The sequence below is a fragment of the Astyanax mexicanus genome, chromosome 2, assembly GCF_023375975.1.
Source record: "Astyanax mexicanus isolate ESR-SI-001 chromosome 2, AstMex3_surface, whole genome shotgun sequence".
NCBI classification, from domain to species: domain Eukaryota; kingdom Metazoa; phylum Chordata; class Actinopteri; order Characiformes; family Acestrorhamphidae; genus Astyanax; species Astyanax mexicanus.
In genome coordinates this window covers 14,425,871-14,448,176 of record NC_064409.1, presented here as the reverse complement: position 1 = coordinate 14,448,176, position 22,306 = coordinate 14,425,871, and the positions used below count along the sequence as shown (strand labels likewise).

General features: G+C 37.9%; 1 protein-coding gene across 1 annotated transcript in view; it reads left to right on the top strand.

Annotated features, from left to right (window-relative positions):
• The window catches only part of utp20 (UTP20 small subunit processome component), a 45,546-nt gene that overhangs the window by 14,451 nt on the left and 8,789 nt on the right, over positions 1-22,306 (top strand). Inside the window, exons 22-46 of the mRNA XM_007252722.4 lie at positions 198-392; positions 547-637; positions 2,898-2,983; positions 5,263-5,388; positions 5,497-5,663; positions 6,272-6,480; positions 7,442-7,585; positions 8,131-8,210; positions 10,199-10,422; positions 11,625-11,769; positions 11,883-11,967; positions 12,865-13,008; positions 13,102-13,155; positions 15,204-15,356; positions 15,569-15,724; positions 15,932-16,072; positions 16,196-16,333; positions 17,142-17,281; positions 17,374-17,462; positions 18,095-18,426; positions 19,058-19,197; positions 20,820-20,976; positions 21,060-21,158; positions 21,250-21,417; positions 21,970-22,136. Coding sequence (XP_007252784.3) covers positions 198-392; positions 547-637; positions 2,898-2,983; positions 5,263-5,388; positions 5,497-5,663; positions 6,272-6,480; positions 7,442-7,585; positions 8,131-8,210; positions 10,199-10,422; positions 11,625-11,769; positions 11,883-11,967; positions 12,865-13,008; positions 13,102-13,155; positions 15,204-15,356; positions 15,569-15,724; positions 15,932-16,072; positions 16,196-16,333; positions 17,142-17,281; positions 17,374-17,462; positions 18,095-18,426; positions 19,058-19,197; positions 20,820-20,976; positions 21,060-21,158; positions 21,250-21,417; positions 21,970-22,136 — 3,630 coding nt within the window. The remainder of the gene's footprint in view (positions 1-197; positions 393-546; positions 638-2,897; positions 2,984-5,262; positions 5,389-5,496; positions 5,664-6,271; positions 6,481-7,441; positions 7,586-8,130; positions 8,211-10,198; positions 10,423-11,624; positions 11,770-11,882; positions 11,968-12,864; positions 13,009-13,101; positions 13,156-15,203; positions 15,357-15,568; positions 15,725-15,931; positions 16,073-16,195; positions 16,334-17,141; positions 17,282-17,373; positions 17,463-18,094; positions 18,427-19,057; positions 19,198-20,819; positions 20,977-21,059; positions 21,159-21,249; positions 21,418-21,969; positions 22,137-22,306) is intronic.

Genomic DNA, 22,306 nt, shown 5'->3' with positions numbered 1-22,306 from the left:
TTTTACTGCACGGTTTTTAGCTACCAGGTTTTTAGTTTCAGAAAACTCAATAATTTATAATTAAAATACTCAGCTGTAGAAATAAGCAGCCCATTTAGTCTAGTTGATTTATCAATTCATTATTGATTAATCTTAAAGGTAAAAAAGAATAAATCTGTTTAACTAATATGTTCTATCTTGGGATTAATTTTTTTAAGGAATGAGTTCTATCCAGCTGACCTTTTGGTGGCTCCTGCTCAAAACCTGACGAAGAGGCGCTGCTCTTCATCAGACAAAGACCAGCCTGAGGCAGAAAATGAAGATGTGCACATGAAAGAGGAAGAGGAAGATGAGGAAGAACAGGAGGAGGAGTCCAAACAACGGAAAAAAATACCAAGAAGAGCTGCAGCAAAGTGAGATTCTTTCTGATTATTGGTGTTTTTATAATATTCCTATAGTTATTATTTTTTATATGTAAAATTCAGTATATTGTAAGTCATTTTGCTTAATAAATGCAATACAAATACAAAATTTGTGCTCATAGGTTTTAATGCATGTTTTTTTCAGGCAACTTATCGCACACCTGAAGGTCTTCTCCAAATTCTCCAACCCCAGAGCTTTGTACCTGGAACCAGATCTACATAATCTTTACACACAGGTGAGCTTTCCAACATTGTGGCTCATTTGATTCATATGTTACTCAATAAAAAAACAGCTCTCAGTTTGTACCAACCTACTCTTTTCTACTGTTCTTTGGTTTCCAGTTGGGAAGAGAACTTTGGGTTCTAGAACATATTTTTTGGTAGAAATGCACAGAACGGTTAAAATTAGGTGTGTAAACTAGAACAGAGCCTGTTCCACGTTTGTGGAAAAGCTTTATGAATGATGCCATGGAAGAACTATCTTTGTTTCCATAAAAAACATTTGGCGCTGAGGGGTCCAGCGGTCTAAAGCGCTGCCACTATGAACGGGAGGTCGCTGGTTTGAACCCCCGCTCATGCAGCTGCCGGCGCTCAGAGGGAACACAATTGTCCCTGCTCCCTCTGGGTGGGTAGATGGCGCTCTCTCCCTACATCACTCCTACGGTGATGTCTGCAGCACAGGGCATCTGTGAGCTGATGTATCGAAACCCAGCTGTGCGCTTTCCTCCAAGCATGCTGGCTGCTCGACAATGCTGCATCAGTGTTTTGGGGCATCACTAGTGATAGGAGGAGTCCTAATGAGTGGGTTGGGTAATTGGCTGTGTACATTGGGCAGAAAATGGGAAAAATTAGAAATAAAATTATTAACAAACAAATAAAAAAAACATGCTTGTATTAGGGACACACCAAACTTTCTTTTTCATTTCTAATAGCAATATTGCTATGTCAAGTCTAGACTATTGTTAAATTGAAAAAATCGTATACCTCACAAGGTGGAAGAGGCTTGAAGCGTCAGGTTTGATTAAAACCATAGTTATTTCAAGTTATTTCTCACTTAAATATTAAGCAATTGCACAGGACCATAGCAGGACATTTCTCATTCAAAATGAAGTCAACAAAGACACCAGACAAGAAAAAGAATGCAAATTAACAACAGAAACTTTAAATCCCAATCATGCTGCTTGGCATCAACAGCCAGAGCTGGGGATCTGGTGCTTTCCTCTGAGTGCATATGCTGCTATCCAGTGATGCTGCATCAGCGGCAGTTGGAAAAGAGGTAGTGGATGACTTCACATGTATTGGAGGAGGCATGTGCTAGTCTTCACCCTTCTGGTGTTGGTGGTGTTTCTAGGGATGGAGGAGTTCTAATGAGTGGGTTGGGTAATTGGCAAAGCAACATTTGTGGAGAAAAATGGGTTAAAATAATAAAAAAAGAAAAACAACAGGAGCTAGTTTCCTAATACATCTTAGTATAAGGATGATGATTCTCAGATGGTCATTCTTAATGCTGTGATGCTTTAGTGAAACTTTTTTTTTGGTTGTTTCACATACTGACATGTTTTTCTGAGCGGGATTACTCACAAAAAGTTGATGGCGTGCTGAGAGCACTGATTGAGGATGCACAGTGGAGACGGCGTTAGTCTGGCTGTTTGCTGAGATTGTGTATCATGTATCATGTCTGCAGGATATTCTGAACCTGTGATATGAACCCTAGAATAACAGGATTATCAGGGTTAGTTAGGATGCTAACTGTTTTTCCAGTCTGGGTAATTTGCTGATGGGCATCAAGATCCTTCTCTTGATGTGGAACATTATTTATTTATTTATTTATTTATTTATTAATTATTATGATTTTTTTTTTTTTTTTTTTTTTTTTTTTTTTTTTTTACTGTTCTATGATTTCCCCACACTCTGAAGTAACCATTTGTTTTCGGATGATATACATTATATATATATATATATATATATATATATATGTATTTGTATTTAGATCCATTTCTGTGTACATGTATACATGAATAGGTGCGCATGACCTTGGGGTGGGTTTTAAATTAAGGGCTTATTTTTCTTGTCTTGTTTATTAAACTCGGTACCACTTAAAAAAGGGTTTATAAATGATTTATAATTAGTTTATTAATGGTTACTAATTAGGTTGTAAATGCCTTAAAAATAATTAATCAGTTATAACACGTACGTGGAAAGGGCAACAATGGCCTTTTGTTTGCCAAATAGTAAACTTACAGCCATCTGTATTGTTGCCCTTTCTACATATGTGTTATAACTGATTATTCATGATTTTTAAGGCATTTACAACCTAATTAGTAACCATTAATAAACTAATTGTGAACCATTTATAAACCTTTTATAAAGGTAGTCTTATTTTAAAGTGGTACCTTAAACTCTATAAATAAAGTTCTTAGAAAAAAACATTTGTAACATTCTTATTTTAAAGTGTGCATGCAACTAACACCAAAACCTTCCATTTCTTCTGTTCAGCTGTTGTGTCACAAGGACCAGCAGATCCAGAAAGCAGCCCTGGACTGTATGATGACCTACAAAGATCAGGACATCGTCCCTTACAAGTAAGTGAACTACCTCAGCGCTCAGCTCACCTTTCATCACGGTTTCCACTGCCATTGCTCTTTCCCCGCTGGCTCAGTAATGACACTGTTATAGGGTATCATACTGCACTGTGGATCATGAAGAAAGCTCTTTGTATCCAGAGCGGATGCTGATTATATCATCCTGTGTGGCTCATGTTTCTGTACACTCTGAGAAATGATGGAAAGCTGCAGTCTGACAGAGGAAAAAGCCATCATTACTCTATTATAGGATTTATTTCACATTCTCATTCTACTGTACGTCTTGGTTTCATCAGTCTGACCTATTTTCCAGGCTTTTACTTGGAATATGATTTCTGCAAAGGAATTTTGTGTGCACTTTATTGTTAAAACCTTAAACCTTAACATGCTTTGGTTTTAATGTAATTTCACACTTGGTTACATAAAGTAAGTAATTAGTTAAATTTACTTTTGATTTATAGTGTACTGTACACTTCAACAGAATTGCCAAATCTATAATTTGCTTTCAGAATAATTTATTTTGTTGAGATACAGTATTGTTAAATACTCCCATAAATGTGGGTTATTGATTGCAAGCTAGACTTGTTTTAAAGAAAGTTTTACTTTTCATGAAAAAAGCACACCCCAATAAAAAATGCTTTGGAGCAAAGCTATAATTAACTTACTACAAAACCTAATATTTAACCTATTTAACCTATTTATTCATTAACTGTTAAATATTAAAGGACATTACTTAAAGGTGTCCTTCTGCTAAAATCCACTTTTTCTTGTTCTATGTGAATTATACAATAGGTCTCTCTATGTTGTATGTGCATGTTGCACATGAAACTCTTTCTCAACCTCCATTGACTGCAGTAGCTAGTAAAAGAAAATATTCAGAAAAGCGAGTCAATTAGGAAAAGCATTCGTTTCTACGTCAACCCGTGATTCATGGCTTGCCTACCTTGGCTCGAAACCTCCCACAGGCAGAGCTGAAGCCCTGCAGCCAGGCACGTCTCGTCAGACAGGAGCTAACAGCGCTAGGAACAACATGGCAGTTTATTCCTATGTTATTTGTGCAAATAACACATCAGAGGGTTATATGCTTTGCCCAGTAACTCAGAGCTAAGTACAAATACAAATGGTTAGAATTTGTCTATGGAGGAAAACAACCAGCAAGGTACAATCGAGATAGGTAGGTGTCTTTTTAAGCAGTTCTGTTTACACTAGTTAAAAGTAAATATCCACATGGAAAAGACATGTCACAAGACCTGAGAAATTAAATCATTTCTTTACACAAGAAAGGTGAAGGCAACCAAAAGATCAGCAAAGTTTTACTAATGCCTGGATCAGACTACACGATTTAGGCAGAGAAAGAGAAGAATAATCTAATAATCATCTAATAATCTACTTCATCCATTAAATATTCTGTTTACAGACACTGAAACCTAAGTACCTTCATCTTTACCATACCTTAAGTTCTCTCTGGAGTACAAAAAGCATCTAATGTCCATTTGGGTCACCCAGGAACCCAGGAGCCCACAGTCGCTTTTCCCCCTTTTTTTTTTTTTTCAGCACAAAAGGGCTTCTGTAGCCGTGATTCTCAGATTCTGTGCTTCTCCCCCGCGATGACCTACGAACTCACGCGAGGATGCGGACGATGATTGGTCGGTGACTAACGTGTAATGTTGCCCCCGAGAACGATGCAAAACGAACATAACTGCTTAATCTGACATAGTGAACCTTGTGAGGGACAAAAATGTTGTGTAGTCTGAGCTTGACTAATCATAGTTCTGTAGCAAAAGTAAACATAATAATTGTACGAAGGTGGAGTGAACTGCAACCATATCAGGAACAACCAGGCCATCCATGGATGTTAAACACCCAGGAGTGTCTTCTAATAAGAAGGGTTTAGAAAATCATTATGTAAGTTCACTGAAGTTATCTAAACAGGTAGAAAGCTGAACTGGGGTGATTGTTTCCTCTGACACAACATGGCATGCACTCCAGAGGAATGGCATGCATGTGTGTAATTCATAAAGGAAGCCTCATCAGAAGCCCATGAATATTTTGGGGGGCATAAATATAATTGGTCAAGAAGATACAGATTAATTAACAGTTTTGAGGTTTTGAAAATGACTCATTTTACAGTTCTTCACCAAGAACAAAACAGTGTCACATACTACTAATGAAAATACTCACACCTTAATACCTTCCAAACATCTGTAGTGCAGTGTTTTATCATCTGCTATGTGTGCTACTATAGGAACTAACTCTTTACAAATTTCTATTTCTTTCAGAGAGAATCTGGAGAGACTGCTGGACGACAGACATTTCAAAGATGAGATCGTTCAGTTCAACATCTCTGAGGAAGGATCAGTAGTGCTGGAATTACACCGCCCCAAACTCATCCCTATGCTCATGAGGTGTGTTTGCTGGTCTAATACTTTATGTTAAAATATATGTAATATTTTTAATTAAATGTGTTTTATTAAGATTGTTATTAATGAAGGATGTGGGTTGGTTCGGTGTAGGATCTTATATGGACGGATGCGCACCAAGGCTGGTAATAAATTTCAGGGTAAAGCTGTGGCTGCCACACGATCTGCCATCGTACTGCGCTTCCTGGCAGGCTGCCAGCCGGAGGAGCTGGCCATGTTTATGGACCTGTTACTGGAACCCGTCTGCCACTACAGCCAAGGTAATCGCACAGAAAATATATTTTCCTTCACAGTATACTTCAGTGTAAGATCTCATGGCACAAGGTCTCATCCCACCTCTACATGTGTATATATATACAGGGGTTGGACAATGAAACTGAAACACCGGCCATTTTACTGTGGGAGGTTTTATGGCTAAATTGGACCAGCCTGTTGGCCAATCTTCATTAATTGCACATTGCACCAGAAAGTGCAGAGTGTGAAGGTTCAATTAGCAGGGTAAGAGCACAGTTTTGCTCAAAATATTGCAATGCACAAAACATTATGGGTGACATACCAGAGTTCAAAAGAGAACAAATTGTTGGTGCACGTCTTGCTGGCGCATCTGTGACCAAGACAGCAAGTCTTTGTGATGTATCAAGAGCCACATTATCCAGAGTAATTGTATCCAAAAAACATAAAACCACGGCAGAATTTAATGTGCACCTCAACTGTGCTGTTTCCGTCAGAACTGTCCATCGGGACAATAAATTATTGTGGTCTAAAACCAGGTGTTTCAGTTTCATTGTCCAACCCTTGTATATAAAACAAGCTTGAAAACTTAATGGATGTCCTCATTGTGCTCCTGTTGCTTTATTTCTCTCTGCAGGAGCGTGCCTGGCTGCAGTAGAAAAGGCTGTAGCTGAAACAGACCTCTCTGCTGTTCTTCCTCTGGGTCGCCAGCATGGCCTGCTGAACGTTATCGACGTGGTGATCAAAAAACTGGGCCACCTCATCCGCTTTTACCTGCCCAAACTGCTGCAGATGGTGCTGTGTGTGACTGCCTCCGTTTCCTGTCTGCTGGACCACAGAGAACAGGTGAGCTGCAGCCGTGTAAAGAAGATGGTGTATAATGCTATGCAGGCCTAACATACAGTATATGTACAAGGGTTTTTATACATCCCTTCTAATAAATGGGTTCAGCTACTTTCGGTTGTGTTTATTGCTGACACAGATGTGCAAATGCACGCACACACAGCTTGATCTATTGCCAAGAGACATTAACATCTTGGCTCCATGCTTATAGGCTTTGAGCTGTGGATCTAAGAAGCTGTGTCTCTGGAGTGATGGTACTCATCCAATATTTCTGGGACTCGGCCTCCATATCCTAACGTCACTAATGTTCTTGTGGCTGAAATGCAGTCAGATCCTTACAGCAATTCTCTTTAGATTTAGTGGAAAGCCATCCCTGGACCATAGAGACAGTTATCCAAGCAAGATAAATTCTCTTTTTTTTTATAATTTATTTAAATTGTTTTCTATTTTCTCCCCAATTTACACAGCCAATTAACCAACCCACTCATTAGGACTCCCCCTATCACTAGTAATGCCCCAACACACCAGGAGGGTGAAGACGAAAACATGCTTCCTCTGATACATGTGATACATCTGATACCGCTTCTTTTCGAGCTTTTGCTGATGCAGTATTGCCGAGCAGCATCACAGCGCGCTCGGAGGAAAGCGCAGCGACTCGGTTCTGATACATCAGCTCACAGATGCCCTGTGCTGTGGACATCACTCTAGGAGTGATGTGGGGAAAGAGCGCCATCTACCCACCTGGAGGGAGCAGGGCGAATTTTAGTCCCTCCGAGTGCCGCAGTTTGAACCTGCGACCTCCCGCTCATAGTGGCAGCGCTTTAGACCGTTTTAGACACGCCCCATAATTACTCTTTTTAATACTCTATTTGTCCCATTATATTCATCCATAGAGTGAATGTGCCTTTGTCAATTATCAAATTTAGCTTTTAACTGTGTTGTGTTGTGATGTGTGTGTGTGTAGCTGAAGGCTGGCTGTATAAACCCGCTGAAGAACCTAAGAAGACTGGGTCTGCTGCGCATTCAGGAATTCTTTGACAGCTTTGATTCCTACAGCTTCACTGCTGATGAACTGGATGCTGTGTTCCACTCTGTGATCTGGCCTCAGGTATGAACACATGCATGTGTGTTTTTTAATACATCTATTTTATTATATGACTGTAATACAGTGCAGGGCAAAATGATAGTAAATTCTATAATATAATATTATAAAATAAGTGATTGCATCTAAAGTGTGTCATTAGTCTTAGAAACATAATCTTTTTATATTTGTAATCCACCCAATTAAATTGATGGCAAATCTTTGTAATGAAATGAACAGTTTGGTCATGGATTATTTCTTTGATATGCTTAGAAAACAGCACCAGGAGTAGCAGGAAAACCTTTTATTTCAGAAACCAAAGGCAAACAAAAGGCCATAGGCAATAGAAAGTATCCAAAACAGGACTACCATCTTTTAAGCCACAATATTTGTTTCTGAAACAAAAGTGTTTTCTGCTATTTTAGTCTCACCCTGTGGACTGCAGATAGATCATGAAAATGTATCGTTATATGATAAAATTGTTGTTTTATTGCCCGCCTCTACTATGAGATGCTTAGATTTCTCATACTACTGGTCAGTTATTAAGTTTATTTGTTTTTCATGTTCTTCAGGTTTGCCGTTTGCCCACAGAGAGCCCGTACGCTCCCACACCTCTCCTCAGACTCGTACATGTCTGGAGCCAGAACTCCAGGTGAAATTACCACATACAATTCTAAAGAAAACTCACTACAGGTTCTTTTTTTTTGCACATACTGTACCAGTCAAAAGTTTAGACACACCTTCTTACAGCTAATAACTGAAAGCCATCCCTGGTGACTACCTCAGAAAGCTGACTGCGAAAATTACAACAAGCAAGAGGTGCTACTTTGAATCTAAAATAATCTTGTTTACTAAATAATTACATTTCTTTTTCTTCATAGTTTGAATACCTGAAGTATTATTCTACAATGCAGGAAATTTTACAATGATGAAAATTTGTGATAAGGTGTGCACAATCCTTTGACTGGTGCTGTATAGGGGTGTCACGATTTCAATATTTTATCGAGATCGATCGAAATTATGGCATGGTCTCGAGCCTCGAAGTCAAAAAGAGGATCGACTATCCCTCCAATAAGCTATGCAAGCGCGCACGCTACGCAAATGGCGCAGCACACTATAGCCCAGGGTTTTTCAACAGAGAGCGGCTGCATGAGCGCAGCCCCGCCCTCCGACCAAAACTTCCGCTGTGTGTGAGAGAGAGACACACACGAGCCTCTCACATATAGAACAGCTGCCTTTCAACTGCGGAGGAGAAGCTGAAAACAGATTTATAGAACTATATCACATTATAGAACATCACAGTGAGGTTGATTAAAAATCTTAAACGTAAATTTCATCCAAAGGTTTTTTTTTGTCATGCATGGTGGGACTGGTACCTAGTTCATGAGTATGTAGTACAGAAGATGAACAATGGTTTGACCATATTACATTTAAATGTATGAATGTAATAATATAATGAATTCAAGGTACATAGAAAAATCAGTAGTACTCTACACGTGTATCATTTTGGGCTCTATTACTTTTACAGCGTACATTCCTGTTACATATAAATATCGTTTTTCCTCAGATGAGTACCGTGTACAAACACTTTAGTCAGATTCTGTAATCGGAATTAATTCAGTCAGACTGGAGAAAGTCTTTGCACGCAAATCTAGACACTGGTAATATTCCTGCGGTCATAATTACTGACGTCTGACAATTCGGGACTTTTATTATATTGGAACGTAGCGGCTGCGAACACGTGATCTCTCAGACTAACCAATGTGGTAGGAGGCACGATTAAAGCCGCCCATAATTCGCAATCCAAATAATGAGCCGTAAATTCGTTTTGTAGATCCAAAGGAGAAAACCAATATTCGGACTGAATTCCCGTTTCTGTTTTTGTATGTTCAAACCAAAAAACGAAAAAACGAGCCGTTTTTTCATTTCTTCAGATCTCTATTCAGTTCAAGAATCAAACTGACAAAATGTACACGGACCTTAAACTTATGATTGACTACACCTGTTGCTTCATTTGAATAAAAAAAAAAACGTCATGGATACACCCACACGGCGAGCCGAGTCAACAGGTGTTCTGTCGAGTTGTGCTACGCTGTCAAATCGTGCTACTCTTATGTGTATATTTAAAGGTAAAAAGCACAATATTAGAGCATGTTTCAAGTAAGTTCATGTACTATATTTGTAAAGCCTAAATCACAGTTTCAGTGTAAAGTTGTGGAAGCAAGAGTTTATTATATTCTGTTTTTTTTTTTATTATACTCTGTTTTTTTTAATATACTCTGATATTATATATATATATATATATATATATATATATATATATATATATATATATATATATATATAATAAAGAAAGAAAATAGTAAAAAAGTAAAAGAAAAAAAAAAAGAAAATCGAGAATCGAATCGAATCGTGACCCTAAAATCGAATCAAAATCGAAATAAAATCGAATCAAGGATTTAGAGAATCATGACAGCCCTAGTGCTGTAGCTAAAAATGTTAATCCTATCCACAATGATCTTGATTCCTGAATATCACATAATGGATGATCTTTGATGTAGATTTTGTACATGATTTAGAAACATTTTAATAATGTTATTTATTAATTCTGTATAATCATTTTTTTTTTCTCTCTGTTAGATATTTCCCTTTGCTGGCCAAGCAGAGACCTGACCACCCAGAGTGTGATGTTTTGCTCAATGTCTTCGCCCTGCTGTCTGCCAAGAATGTCTCTCCCAGCACAGCATCTATGGTGATGGACATCTGCGAGAGCTTGCTGAACACGCCAGACTTTGTACCATCTGAGGCTGAGACAGAGCTGAGTGTTAACCAGTGTGTGATCCCAGAGTCTGATATCACAACAGGTAAGGAAAAGTAGAGCATTTCAGTAAATGTGATCAATCTTGAATATATTCTTATTTATTTTGGATAGATAGATGCATGTATCTATGCTGTATTCTTCTTCTGTTCTGTACTGTTGTTGAGCTAATCTTAATGCCACATGGATGTCTGTAGTGATTTACAGAAACTTGGCAACCTCTACGCACCATGTGCCTTAGCATCTGCTGACCCTAATCATGGTCTCCCACTTTTTTTTTGCTATAATAGCACTGACAGTTGGCTGTAGTATATTTGGTAGTGAGTAAATTTCACTACTGGACTTGTTGCACAAGTACCGGATCCTATCATAGAGCCTATCACCAGTTCTTTCACTAATGTTTGTAAAAGCAGTCTAGCCTAGCATGGCTAGGTTCTTAATTGTATACACCTGTGACCATGGAATTGATTGAAACCTGAGTTTAATGCTTTTAAATTGGTGAACAAATACGTTTGGCAGTATAGTGTATATAAAGGTTTAATTTTAAAAGGTTTTAATGCCAAAATATATTTTTGGTTCTACACTGTATGTTCTATAATTAATAATATTTCAATATATTGTTATACTATAAAGCAAAATGTCATATAAATTGTATAATACACACCTATCATTTATAAAACCAGAGTAAATACCTCCATCTAGTGGTCAAGTTTAAACTTTATGACTTTATGAGGGCAATAGGATCTATTTTTATAAGGCTATCGTAAAAAAAATATATATATATATATAAAAAAAAAAAAAAATATATATATATATATATATATATATATATATATATATATAAATATATATATATATATATATATATATATATATATATATATATATTCTTCAAATATATGATTGATTATCAATTAGGATTTTGTTCATTGTTTTTTTTCTTTTGTAAACAAACAGCACCAAAGCACCAAGTAATGTGAAAGCTGTGTTTTTACATTTAGTTAACTTTTTTAAGTTACTAACGTTCTCTAAAGATAAACAATCTTCATTATCCCATTTGAAAATCGCATTAAAACAGTAATTTGGTTAATCAATATAATTTGCTGAATCTCTCAGCCCTATATCGTTATATTGTGATCAGTTGTTCTGCTTAAGAGCACATCAAGAATCTGATGTAAATCAGTATTTTGGTGAATAAAACCAAAAGTGGTCCTTCTTTTGAATTGCTCAATTGTTTTCTGTGCTCAGACTCTTTGACTGTGGGTTCGAAGCTGCTCCTACCGCACATTCCCACCCTGCTGCGGTACCTCAGCGGAGCCGTGCAGAACTCGGATCGCATGAAAAAGAAGAACCTCCGAGTCCAAGTCAGCAAGGAGCTCAACATCCTGTCCAAGTGCGTTCAGCTTCTTTTTGATTTCTCACACAGTCGTCACACTTCAGGAGGATTCTGAATGGAGTCTAGTGAGATTTATGCTAAAGTCATGGTGTTATTATTTTCTGTTCCAGGATTAGCAGGTTTGTCAGTGACAAAGAACAGAGCTCGACCCTCATCACCCTGCTGCTCCCGTACCTCTACAAACAAATTGTTGAGGTATACTCTTCATGCATTGTATTTTTATTATTGTTGTTGATGTTGTTGCAGCCCATTATGTTTTTCATAGCGAGGAGAACCCATTAATGTGAATGAGCCAATAGGTCAGCTTTTAGAAAAAGTGGTTATGTTTTTTGTATGTTTTATCTAGTGTCTGAACATTCTTAATAAAAGTAAAAAAAATTGTATGCAATGCTATTGTACTAGCATTATAACAGTGGCAAAAATTATGTTATATATAGCTTAAAAAAAGTGACCACTTAAAAATTGAGTTTCTTTGATTTTGCCAAATTTGCAAAACCTCTAGAATATAATCAAGAGAAGGATGGATGATCACAAGCCATCAAACCAAGCTGAACTGCTTGAATTTTTGGAATGGCATAAAGTTATCCAAAAGCAGTGTGTAAGACTGGTGGAGGAGAACATGCCAAGATGCATGAAAACTGTGATTAAAAAACAGGGTTGTTCCACCAAATATTGATTTATTGAATGATTTCTTAAAACTTTATGAATATGAACTTGTTTTCTTTGCATTATTTGAGGTCTGAAAGCTTTGCATCTTTTTCTGCAAATGAATGCTCTAAATGACTATTTTTATTTGAAATTTGTGAAAAATATTGTCCATAGTTTATAGAATGAAACAACAATGTTTATTTTACTTATTTACATGTACCTATAAATAGCAAAATCAGAGAAACTAATTCAGTAACTGAAGTGGTCTCTTAATTTTTTCCATAGCTCTATGAAGAACAGCTACAAAATTCATGTTATGTCCATAATTAAAAATCATCATTATTTGATTTTTTTTTTTGCGTAGCTGCCACGTTGTATTAGCGTATATTTAGTTATTTTTTGCTGTTTCCTGAACTGTGTATGTTTGCGTGTTCTTTTCTACAGGAGACGCAGATCGACATCCTGGGCACGGTGCACAATCTGTTGAAGCAATGCTCAGAGCCCATAGTCTTCCTGAAGCCTCTGAGTAAACTCTTCTCAGTCATCCACAGCAAGCTGCCCCGCCAGGCCCTGTGCGACATCTTCAAGGTCATTTTAGTGTTTCATCACTAATCTCACAGCTCTCTCTAATTACTCTCCTGCCTGTATAATTTACTCACTTATTGTTTTTATTTTTTACAGACTCTAGCAGAGCTGCATGGTGAATTGAAGTATATTACCGATGTTGTGGTGGAGGTAAGCAATTATGTATAAGAAATTTTTGAGTAGCCATGCATTTTAACTGGTGTTAGATTATACAGGAAAATGCTATGCCAATGAAAAATTTTGTCAAATAAGATCCTGATTTAGGTTGTGCCTGGTGTTATACAACATAAGCAAATAATGAGTCCCAGTCAAAAATAGCTTTGCAAGTTTCTGCAATGAATCTTCCAGACAAAACGTTTTTGTAAAAAATGAATCAAAGTTTAAGGGAAAAAGGACAGCCAAACAAGTGAGGCTTCAGAATTCTATGCAAGATAACCAGACTGTATTTCCATGGTCTCAGTCAACATATCTCGGCCTCCCCCTAAACTGCAGTCTGTTCTGGACAAGTCTTTATCCGGAACTAGGCCTGTCGCGATAATTAAGTTTTTTTTAACCCCGATAATTTTTGCCGACATCGATAACAGCCGTCGGGTCTCCGCACAAGTTTGTTTACATTAGAACGCTAGATTTCTAGTGCTGCTCTCTCGCCGGCACTCTGTCTGAGGCAAAGTCAAATCTGTCAGACAGCGACATCTATCGGTTAATAAGTGTAGTGCACGCAGAGCTGCACCAGTAACGGTGCCTACGCACATGCGCACATGCACACACAGCGGAGAGTGTGTGGAGATGTGTTAGCTGGCGAACGTATTCGAGTGTCTGACAGTTACATTAAAAATACATTTATAGCAAGAGCTATGGCGGAGCCATCTGTGTCATATAGACACGTGTATTTTTGAGCTAATGTGTGTTTTACAGTATATGCATATATGATCAGAAAAAAGAATCTGCAAGTGCCTTTGTGTTATATCTAGAGTTAAAAGAAAAGAATAATCAATGTAAATATTACTTTTATCTATTTGATTTTACTTCCTTTTTTATGAAGGTCTGTTTAATATTTAGTGCAGTTTTTTTTCAGAACCCACAGAGTACCAGAGAGGTTGTACTTTATTTGTTTTATTTATTTAGGATATTAAAATATTTTTATATTGGAAGCCCAATGTCTGTTCTTGATAATAAAAAATGGTGTAATAGTATTATTATGCTAGTTTATTATTACTGTGACAGACTGTCTAAAAGCTCCTTTGGGAGCCCCGAAGCAGGAAAAAAAGCATTTTCTATAGTGATGCTTTTAAATGACACTTTTATCGTTTATCACAATAATTTCTGGGACAATATATCGTCCTGAAAATGCTGTTATCGTGACAGGCCTAGCCGTAACTAACGGACCACCAATCACAAGTAAATGGTGGACACCCTCGAGGTCAACCTGACCCAAGATGATGACTGATATCAACCTGTTTGATTAGCCTGCCCTAATCTTAAAACAGGTGCCATAGGCTTCTGTCTGTTAAGATACATAGTCAGCACTTGTAAAGCTCACACATATATCTCAGATGGTCCACAAAATACTGATTCAATTGACATTTTTCTTACCAACTCAGAGAAGAAGTCTTGAAACCTCCATCTCAGCCAAAGTAAACACAGCACATATGAATTTTTACCCATGGTTGTTTCATATGAATCACTCAAAAAAAATGTATCAGAGATCATAAAGTAAAACATATTGATTAACGATAACGATATCGAAAATTATATTTTGCTTTGATCTTACCTAATTGAAAACATAATATAAAATATTAATCCTTAAGAGGAGGATGGATGATCACAAGCCATCATACCAAGCTGTGAACTGCTTGAATTTGTGCACCATGAGTGGCATAAAATGATCCAAAAGCAGTGTGTAAGACTGGTGGAGGAGAACATGCCAAGATGCATGAAAATTGTGATTAAAACCAGGGTTTTTCCACCAAATAGCTCTAATAATATCCGATCTGATCTGGGTCTTTTTAAGAAACCATTTTAAGCTGATAATGTGAAGATGACCATACAGTATCCTCTATAATAGTTACTGTAATCTATACAGTAGTTCATTGTTGTTTATTGTATTAAAATAGGATCATGGTCATAGTAAAAAAAAAAAAAAGTGAAACTCATTCTCTCTCTCTCTGTCTCTGATCTTGCTCTCTCTGCTTTTTCAGCTCAACTCATTTGACAGCCGTCACCTGGATGAGATCCACTTCGATGTGCGTCTGCTGGCTTTTCAGAAAGCCATTAAACACATCGGACAGATGAGCGTGCTGGACATGAGATACCTCACAGCTGTCATGCACAACTGCTTCCACTCATTTCAGGTGAGTAGGAATGAGTATTTTATGTAGTATTATGTATTTGTACATTTGTATGTATTTAAGTATTATTTTTATGAGTGTGTGTGTGTGTGGGTTTGAAGACAGTTCATTACAGTGCCAAAACATCATGTGTGTATGATTGTAAATTAATTAATGTTATGTATGATTGCTAGAGTCTGTATTATTTACTTGGTTCTTTATTTTTTTTGCTGTAGATTGGGGACATGTCTCTGGCAGACACCTCCACCTTGTGTCTGTCGGCTGTAATTAAGCAGCTGGCTGCAGTGGGCTGCCCTGAGCAGGAGTACAGGGAGATTGTGCATCAGACTGTGCTGGATGCAGTGAGGAGGGGGCTGAAAAGCAAGACAGAGGTATACATACACATCATCTTATCATTGCTGTCCTGCAAAAACCTTGTATCTGCATTTTAGTAGATTTTTAATTTTTAGTAGAGTAAGTAATAGAGTAAGATATATAAGGTTTACAATTCAACCAATTATTTGTTCCAATTTTAAGATTGAGATTAAAACACAAACACATGTGTACACTTTGAGTAACCCTGTTCCTTTCTCCTGCAGAGTGTGAGGAACGATTACACCACGGTTCTGGCTGATCTGGTTAAAACCTTCCCCACCCGCTCAGAGTTCCGGGAGCTGGTGCAGCTCACCAACTACACCGACCCAGAGTCCGACTTCTTCGAACACATGAAGCACATTCAGGTACAGGCACAGATAACCTTCATTTGTTTTAGATTTTGAAGTAAATTTAAGTTAACGAGTATGATGTCTTTTTAATTTTCTTATCTCACCCCTTTACCATCACTTCCTTGCTCTGGTGTGCAGGTCCACAGGAGAGGACGGGCACTCCGGAAGATTGCCAAGCAGCTGACTGAGGGCACGGTGGTGATGTCCTGTCGCTCCATGCAGAACTACATCATGCCATATGCCACGATCGCTCTGTTTGACCCCAAGCTGCTAAAGGTAGTCCTGTTTATGTACATGTATTTGAATGGCAAGTTTTAACGTGTCTGTTTTAGTCATGGGCTAATCATTCATGTCAATATCAAATGTCAGAATATTTAAAGTAAGTGGCAATGCTGTGCAATTTTTGTTTTTAGTTCTGTCATGCTCTGTATTATTTTTGTTATTATTTTGATTTGTAACCCTTTTATGCAAACCTTGTGATCACTAGTTATAACATGCACAACAGGAAACAGTGCTTAATAATAGGCTATATTATATAGGTTATAAAAAAAATAAGTCACCAACTAATTAAAGACCTATACTTTCAACACCATAAGATTAAGACTGGGGGTAGTCTTGTAAAAACATGTATTTACCATTATAATAAATATTCATTAAGGCATAATTATAAAAAAATTATATGTATATTAAGTGATGTCTTTGTCTCTTGTAGTCACTGGGTGTCATTGCTATGCATTTATCTTGTCATAACTGCTGTTCTATGTTGTAAAATTCTGTGATTAGTCTACTACCTCAGTTCATATGCTTTTTCCACTGTCAATGAGAACTCTGTGTCTCCCAGCTTATCAGCAAATGTATGTGTAAAGCTTGTCCTGTTGTGAACCTAAAAGGAGAGCTTGCAGCTTTACTGCATTTTGTAATTTACTATTTATGCTGCAATAAAAAAAATACAAGCTATAGGGTAAAGCTCTGTATCTTGTACTTCATGATCAAAGCATAGTCTGTATACATAAACATGATTATTGTTATGGTAATAAGCAGTCTTTAAATAAAAGTAATAATAATTGTTGGTTTTATTTTGCAGAATGAAGCCATGGTGTCCGCAGTAATAGATGTTGTGGGAGCAGTGTGCAAACGCCTCACCTGGTCCAAGTACCTCTACTACCTCAAATACTTCATCCATGTGCTGCAGATGGGTCTAGTTGAGCAGAAACTGGCTGTGAGGTGTGCGCATGTCTGATATCTTTGAGTCTAATGAGTTCTGTCTGGGTGTAAATATTCTATAATAAACTATGCTGTAATTTTTCACCCCACAGTTTGCTGGTGACTGTTCTAGAAGCCTTCCACTTTGACCATGCGACTCTGAGCAAAGAAGTCGAGGCAGCAAAGAATAAAAAGGCAGATGGTGAGAAATATTGAAATGCCACTGGGCATTTTTTAAAACCATGTTTGAGATTCATGTTCATCTGTTTCACCCCCATCGGGGGCTACGAGTGGTCCAGCAGACTAAAGCGTCCACTATGATCAGGAGATCGCCAGTTAAAATCCTGTTCATGTAGCTTGCTATCGGCTACCGGAGCCCTGAGAGAGCACAATTGGCCTTGCTCTCTTTCTGGGTGGGTAGATGGCATTCTCTCCTTACATCACTCCAAAGGGTGATGTTGGTCAGCACAAGGCGTCTGTGAGCTGATGTATCGGAACTGAGTCGCTGCGCATTCCCCCGAGTGTGCTGTGATGCTACTCGGCAATGCTGCATCAGCAGCAGTTTAAAAAGAGGCGGTGGCTGATTTTACATGTATTGGAGGATGCATGTGCTAGTCTTTACCCCCCTGGTGTTGGGGCATCACTAGTGATGGGGCGGGGGGAGTCCTAATGAGTGGGTTGGGTAATTGGGGCGAAAATGGGATAAAAAATAAACTGATAAAATAAAAAATTATACACCTCCATCAGTGAAAAATACATTTTGACATTTTAAGGTCTCTATGGTGTACTCTGGAATGGCAGACTTCATGTGTTTTTTTTTTTTTTCTCTTTCAGACCCAAGTGCTATGGACGGAGGAGCAGAGGATGAGGATCCAGCCATGGATTCAGATGAGAGTGATGCTGAGGATGTCATGGAGACCACTGAAGCTGATGCTGATGCTAAAGCTGTTGAAGAGACAGAGACCATGGATACAGATGGTACTGAATCTGCCAAGTCAAAAAAAGACAAAGACAAAGACAAAAAGAGTCAGACAAAGAGTGCACCTCCTGTCCCAAACAGCGGCCTTCCGAAGAGCAAAGAGGATCTGGAGGCTCTCATCTCCACCATCCACAACACTGTCAATCAGAGCGTCCTGCCCAAGCTGCACAAGTGCCTCACAGCCAAAGTCAGTGAAGTCTTTTTTTTTTCTAGATGTAGAAAAAGTGTATTGTGCAGCTTAATTATTGGATGCATGGTTTTCACGCAGTAGACATTTTGTTGCAATGTGGTGCAAACGTTAAATGTAAAAATGAAACAAATACAACACACAAGCAACCACCTGAGATGTCATAGCAACTGCCTACCTAGCAACACCCTAGCAACCACTAAGCAAGAACTTAATAGTTATTAGGGATATCATGACAATCACCTTGTTACTCTGTAGCATCCCTCTATTCTCCACTTAGCAACACTGTAGCAACCATCTTGGAGAGCATAGTAACCACTTCATCATAGTAAGTACTACTCAGTAACACCCTAGCAACCACTTAGTAACATCATTGCAACCATATAGCAACGCCTTACATTGGAATTGGAAAAAACTTTACCTGTCAAACCTTACCACATTCCATGTACAAAATGCATGTTAGCTAGTTCATCTTTTTCAGTTAATATTTGTGAGATAAATATCTCATTGTAATATGTACTGATAAATAAGAGGAATTAAAATGTGAACAGACATATGGCCTAATAGCATTTAGACTTGCTTATGTTAGCAATTCATTTTTTGAAAATGCAACTCTGTTTTTAATGTGCAGGTGAAGAAAGATGATGAACATAAATCAGTGAAGTCGAAGGACGTGAAGGACGAGGAGGTGGTTAGAGTGCCTATAGCCTTTGCCATGGTCCGAGTCATGCAGTCCCTTCCAGTGGAGGTCATGGAATCCAACCTGCCTGGGTGTGTGTGCATTTTGGAAGCAGTGTGTGAAGTATAGGGTCTGAATTATATTTTTGAATCTGATCAACGCAGAACTTGCACAAAGGTAGAGAATAAACACATTTAGAACACATCTATGTGTCCACCCTCACCAAGCAACATATTAGGAAAATTGAGTAAGGTAGTAGGAAAGTTGAAATTTATTAGAACAGGTTATGTCTTTAACTGTGCAGTATTGATGAGCATGTATCCACTGCAGCCTCAGCTTTCTGTTCTTGGTTGAGGTGAATTGTGAGATGCATTTCTGATACATGTGTGAGCTTTCTTTTACCTCTCTAATCAACAAGGTGTTTACATCTGCAAAACTCCCCTCACTGGATGTGTTGTCTTTATTATACTAATAAAGTAAAATCTAGAGACTGCAGTGCGAAAAATACCAGAAGGAAAAACAGCCTAATCAGCTCAAGCTAATAAAGCTGTTTAATATAGTTTTTATTTGGAATCGTTAAGTAGTTCTGGATGATCAGCAAGAACAAGCTGATGAACCTGAATAACCAGCATCACCATGCTAGATGACCAGCAACACTAAACATGACCAGCATCACCAGAACCAAATCCAACATACATAGACCTTCCAACAAGGACGCATTTTCATTTTGACCTGTAATAGGCTTAGTAATAGTTGTTTGTATAATAGTACGTATATTGTTTTATCTTGCATTTCCCTCAGATTATCCCAAGTTTGAGTGTTTTGTATCTGCTCAAACTGTCTAGCCGTTTATTTACTTATATTATTATTATTATTGTCTCCCTCCCAAAATACAGGCAAGTACAAGCATTTCAAAATGTTTAAAAATATATATATGATTTTAATTATGATTAATCACAGAATATTTTAGTGATTAAAACAACTGTTTTGTAAGTGATTGACACCACTAAAATCTAATTAAAATTTTCCAAACTGTTTTTCTAAAACTGATTATTTAATTTACATTTTAATACCCATTAATAAAAGCTTAATAAAATCTGTTAGGCCACATGGTTTATACATGCGTGATTTGATATTTGCACTGGTGATTTTAAAGGTTTTTGCTTTGAGTAAATAAAAAAATAGTCTTGAATATAAAGTTTCCATCAATATATTGAATGACCAGTTATTTTCCTTTAAGAAGCACAGGCTAGTACAATATACATTTTCCAAACAGATATTTAAATAATGCAGAATAACATTTATTATGTTGAGTGGAGGGGGACTCCATATATTCATAAAACTCCATTGTACTCATAAAACCTTGAGCTGAACTTTCCAGCTTGGCTATACATACTCAAACCAGTCCATATGGCACCAACAATTATGCCATGCTCAAAAACACTGATATTTGATTTTTCATATCATGTCATATTCTAAGGCTGATTGCCCATGTGCATGATTTGTATGCATTGCACTGCTGACATGTGATTGGCTGATACTTGAATACACTATATGAGTGGGCATCCAGATCTTACTAATAAAGTGCTTGGTGTTTGTGTATGTCATAGGATTTTCTGCGTATCTTACTTCACAGTGCTCTGGTATGACCTTATATTGACCTGCTTTAAATAACTGATGTCACTCTTAACTGTCATGTTGTTTGATGATACAGTGTGCTCCTCAAAGTGTGTATCCACCTCCGGAGCCGATTCCAGGAGATCCGTGATGTCGCCCGAAACACTCTGATCAAGATCATCGAGGCTTTGGGACATCGCTACCTGCAGTATCTTCTGAAAGAGATGCAGGGTGTGCTTGTAAATGGTTACCAGGTAAAGCAGGACAAAAATGTGCATAAGCCAGTTTGCAACTTCTGCTAGGGCGTGTAGTGACTCAGAATTTTTTTCTTCAACAGATCCATGTGCTGACCTACACTGTGTTTCAACTGCTTATGATCCTGAAACCATCCCTGAACGCAGGAGACCTTGATCCTTGCATGGACATACTAACAGAGGTAAGCCATACTCCCTGTTAGACTTTTTAAATATAATATTGACTGTCAATGTGTGTGATGATTTGGCTAACGCTGAGAAAACTCTTTTCAGATCTTCCACAATGAACTTTTTGGTGCTCTTGCTGAGGAGAAAGGTGTCCGAGGCATTGTCTCCAAGGTGATGGAGGCCCGTCACAGCAAGAGCTCAGACTCCTATGAACTGTTGGCCCAGTTCTGCAGTCAGGACCATGTCACTAAACTGATTGTGCCACTCAAAGGGGTAAGCAGCCAATCAAAAGGGTGGCCCTAGTAAGGCCTGTCTCAATAACCAGTTTTTGACAATATATTGTCTTGTCAGTGACATGCTGGGCCAAAGGATTAGCCAAAGCGTACCCACTAGACCAGGGAGGGGTCTGCAATTAAGTTTGGCTGCGGGCCAGATACTTTCCAAGCTATTATGTGGTGGACCACAAAAAAAAAATCTGTTTTAAAAAATGAAGTGTAATGGTATGGAGTGCTACAGACAAGTTGCTCTCCAGTCCAGAGGGTTACTGAACCCAGTTGCAGAACAGTTATTTTCAAAGCAGGTAAACCCAAGGAAAAATAACTAATATAAAGCAGTTACAAATTACTTTCTAGTTTGTTAAGAGTATTTACATTTTAAGGAATATTTAGTGTATGTTGCTGAATTCCTTTGATTTAAAAAAAACAAAACAATAAATGATCAGGTTTTTTTTTGGTGTTCTGGGGAACTTTTAATTGTTGTGACAGGCCTAGTCTCACTCTGAGGACTAAAGTCTTTCTCTCTTCTCTCCGTGTGTGTGTTTGCTAGGTGCTGGAGAAAACAGTCAGTCTGAAGGTGTCCAGACGAGTAAACGGTGTTTTGAGGAAAATTGTTGGAGGTCTTCTGCAGAACCAGAGCATGACGCCTCAGACCATTCTGCTGCTGAGCCATGGGCTGGTCAGCCAGAGCCTGCCCCTCATCACCAGCAAGAACCAGTATGTTTAACACACACACACACACACACAATAGAGAACAAAGTAAGATAATATAATAATATATCTTATAATATAATCATAATGCTGTTTAGTTCAAAACTAGGCTTGATCTCATTCTGGGAAGTTACAGTGCAGAAAATCATTGAATAAACATGGCACCCCTTGTGTTA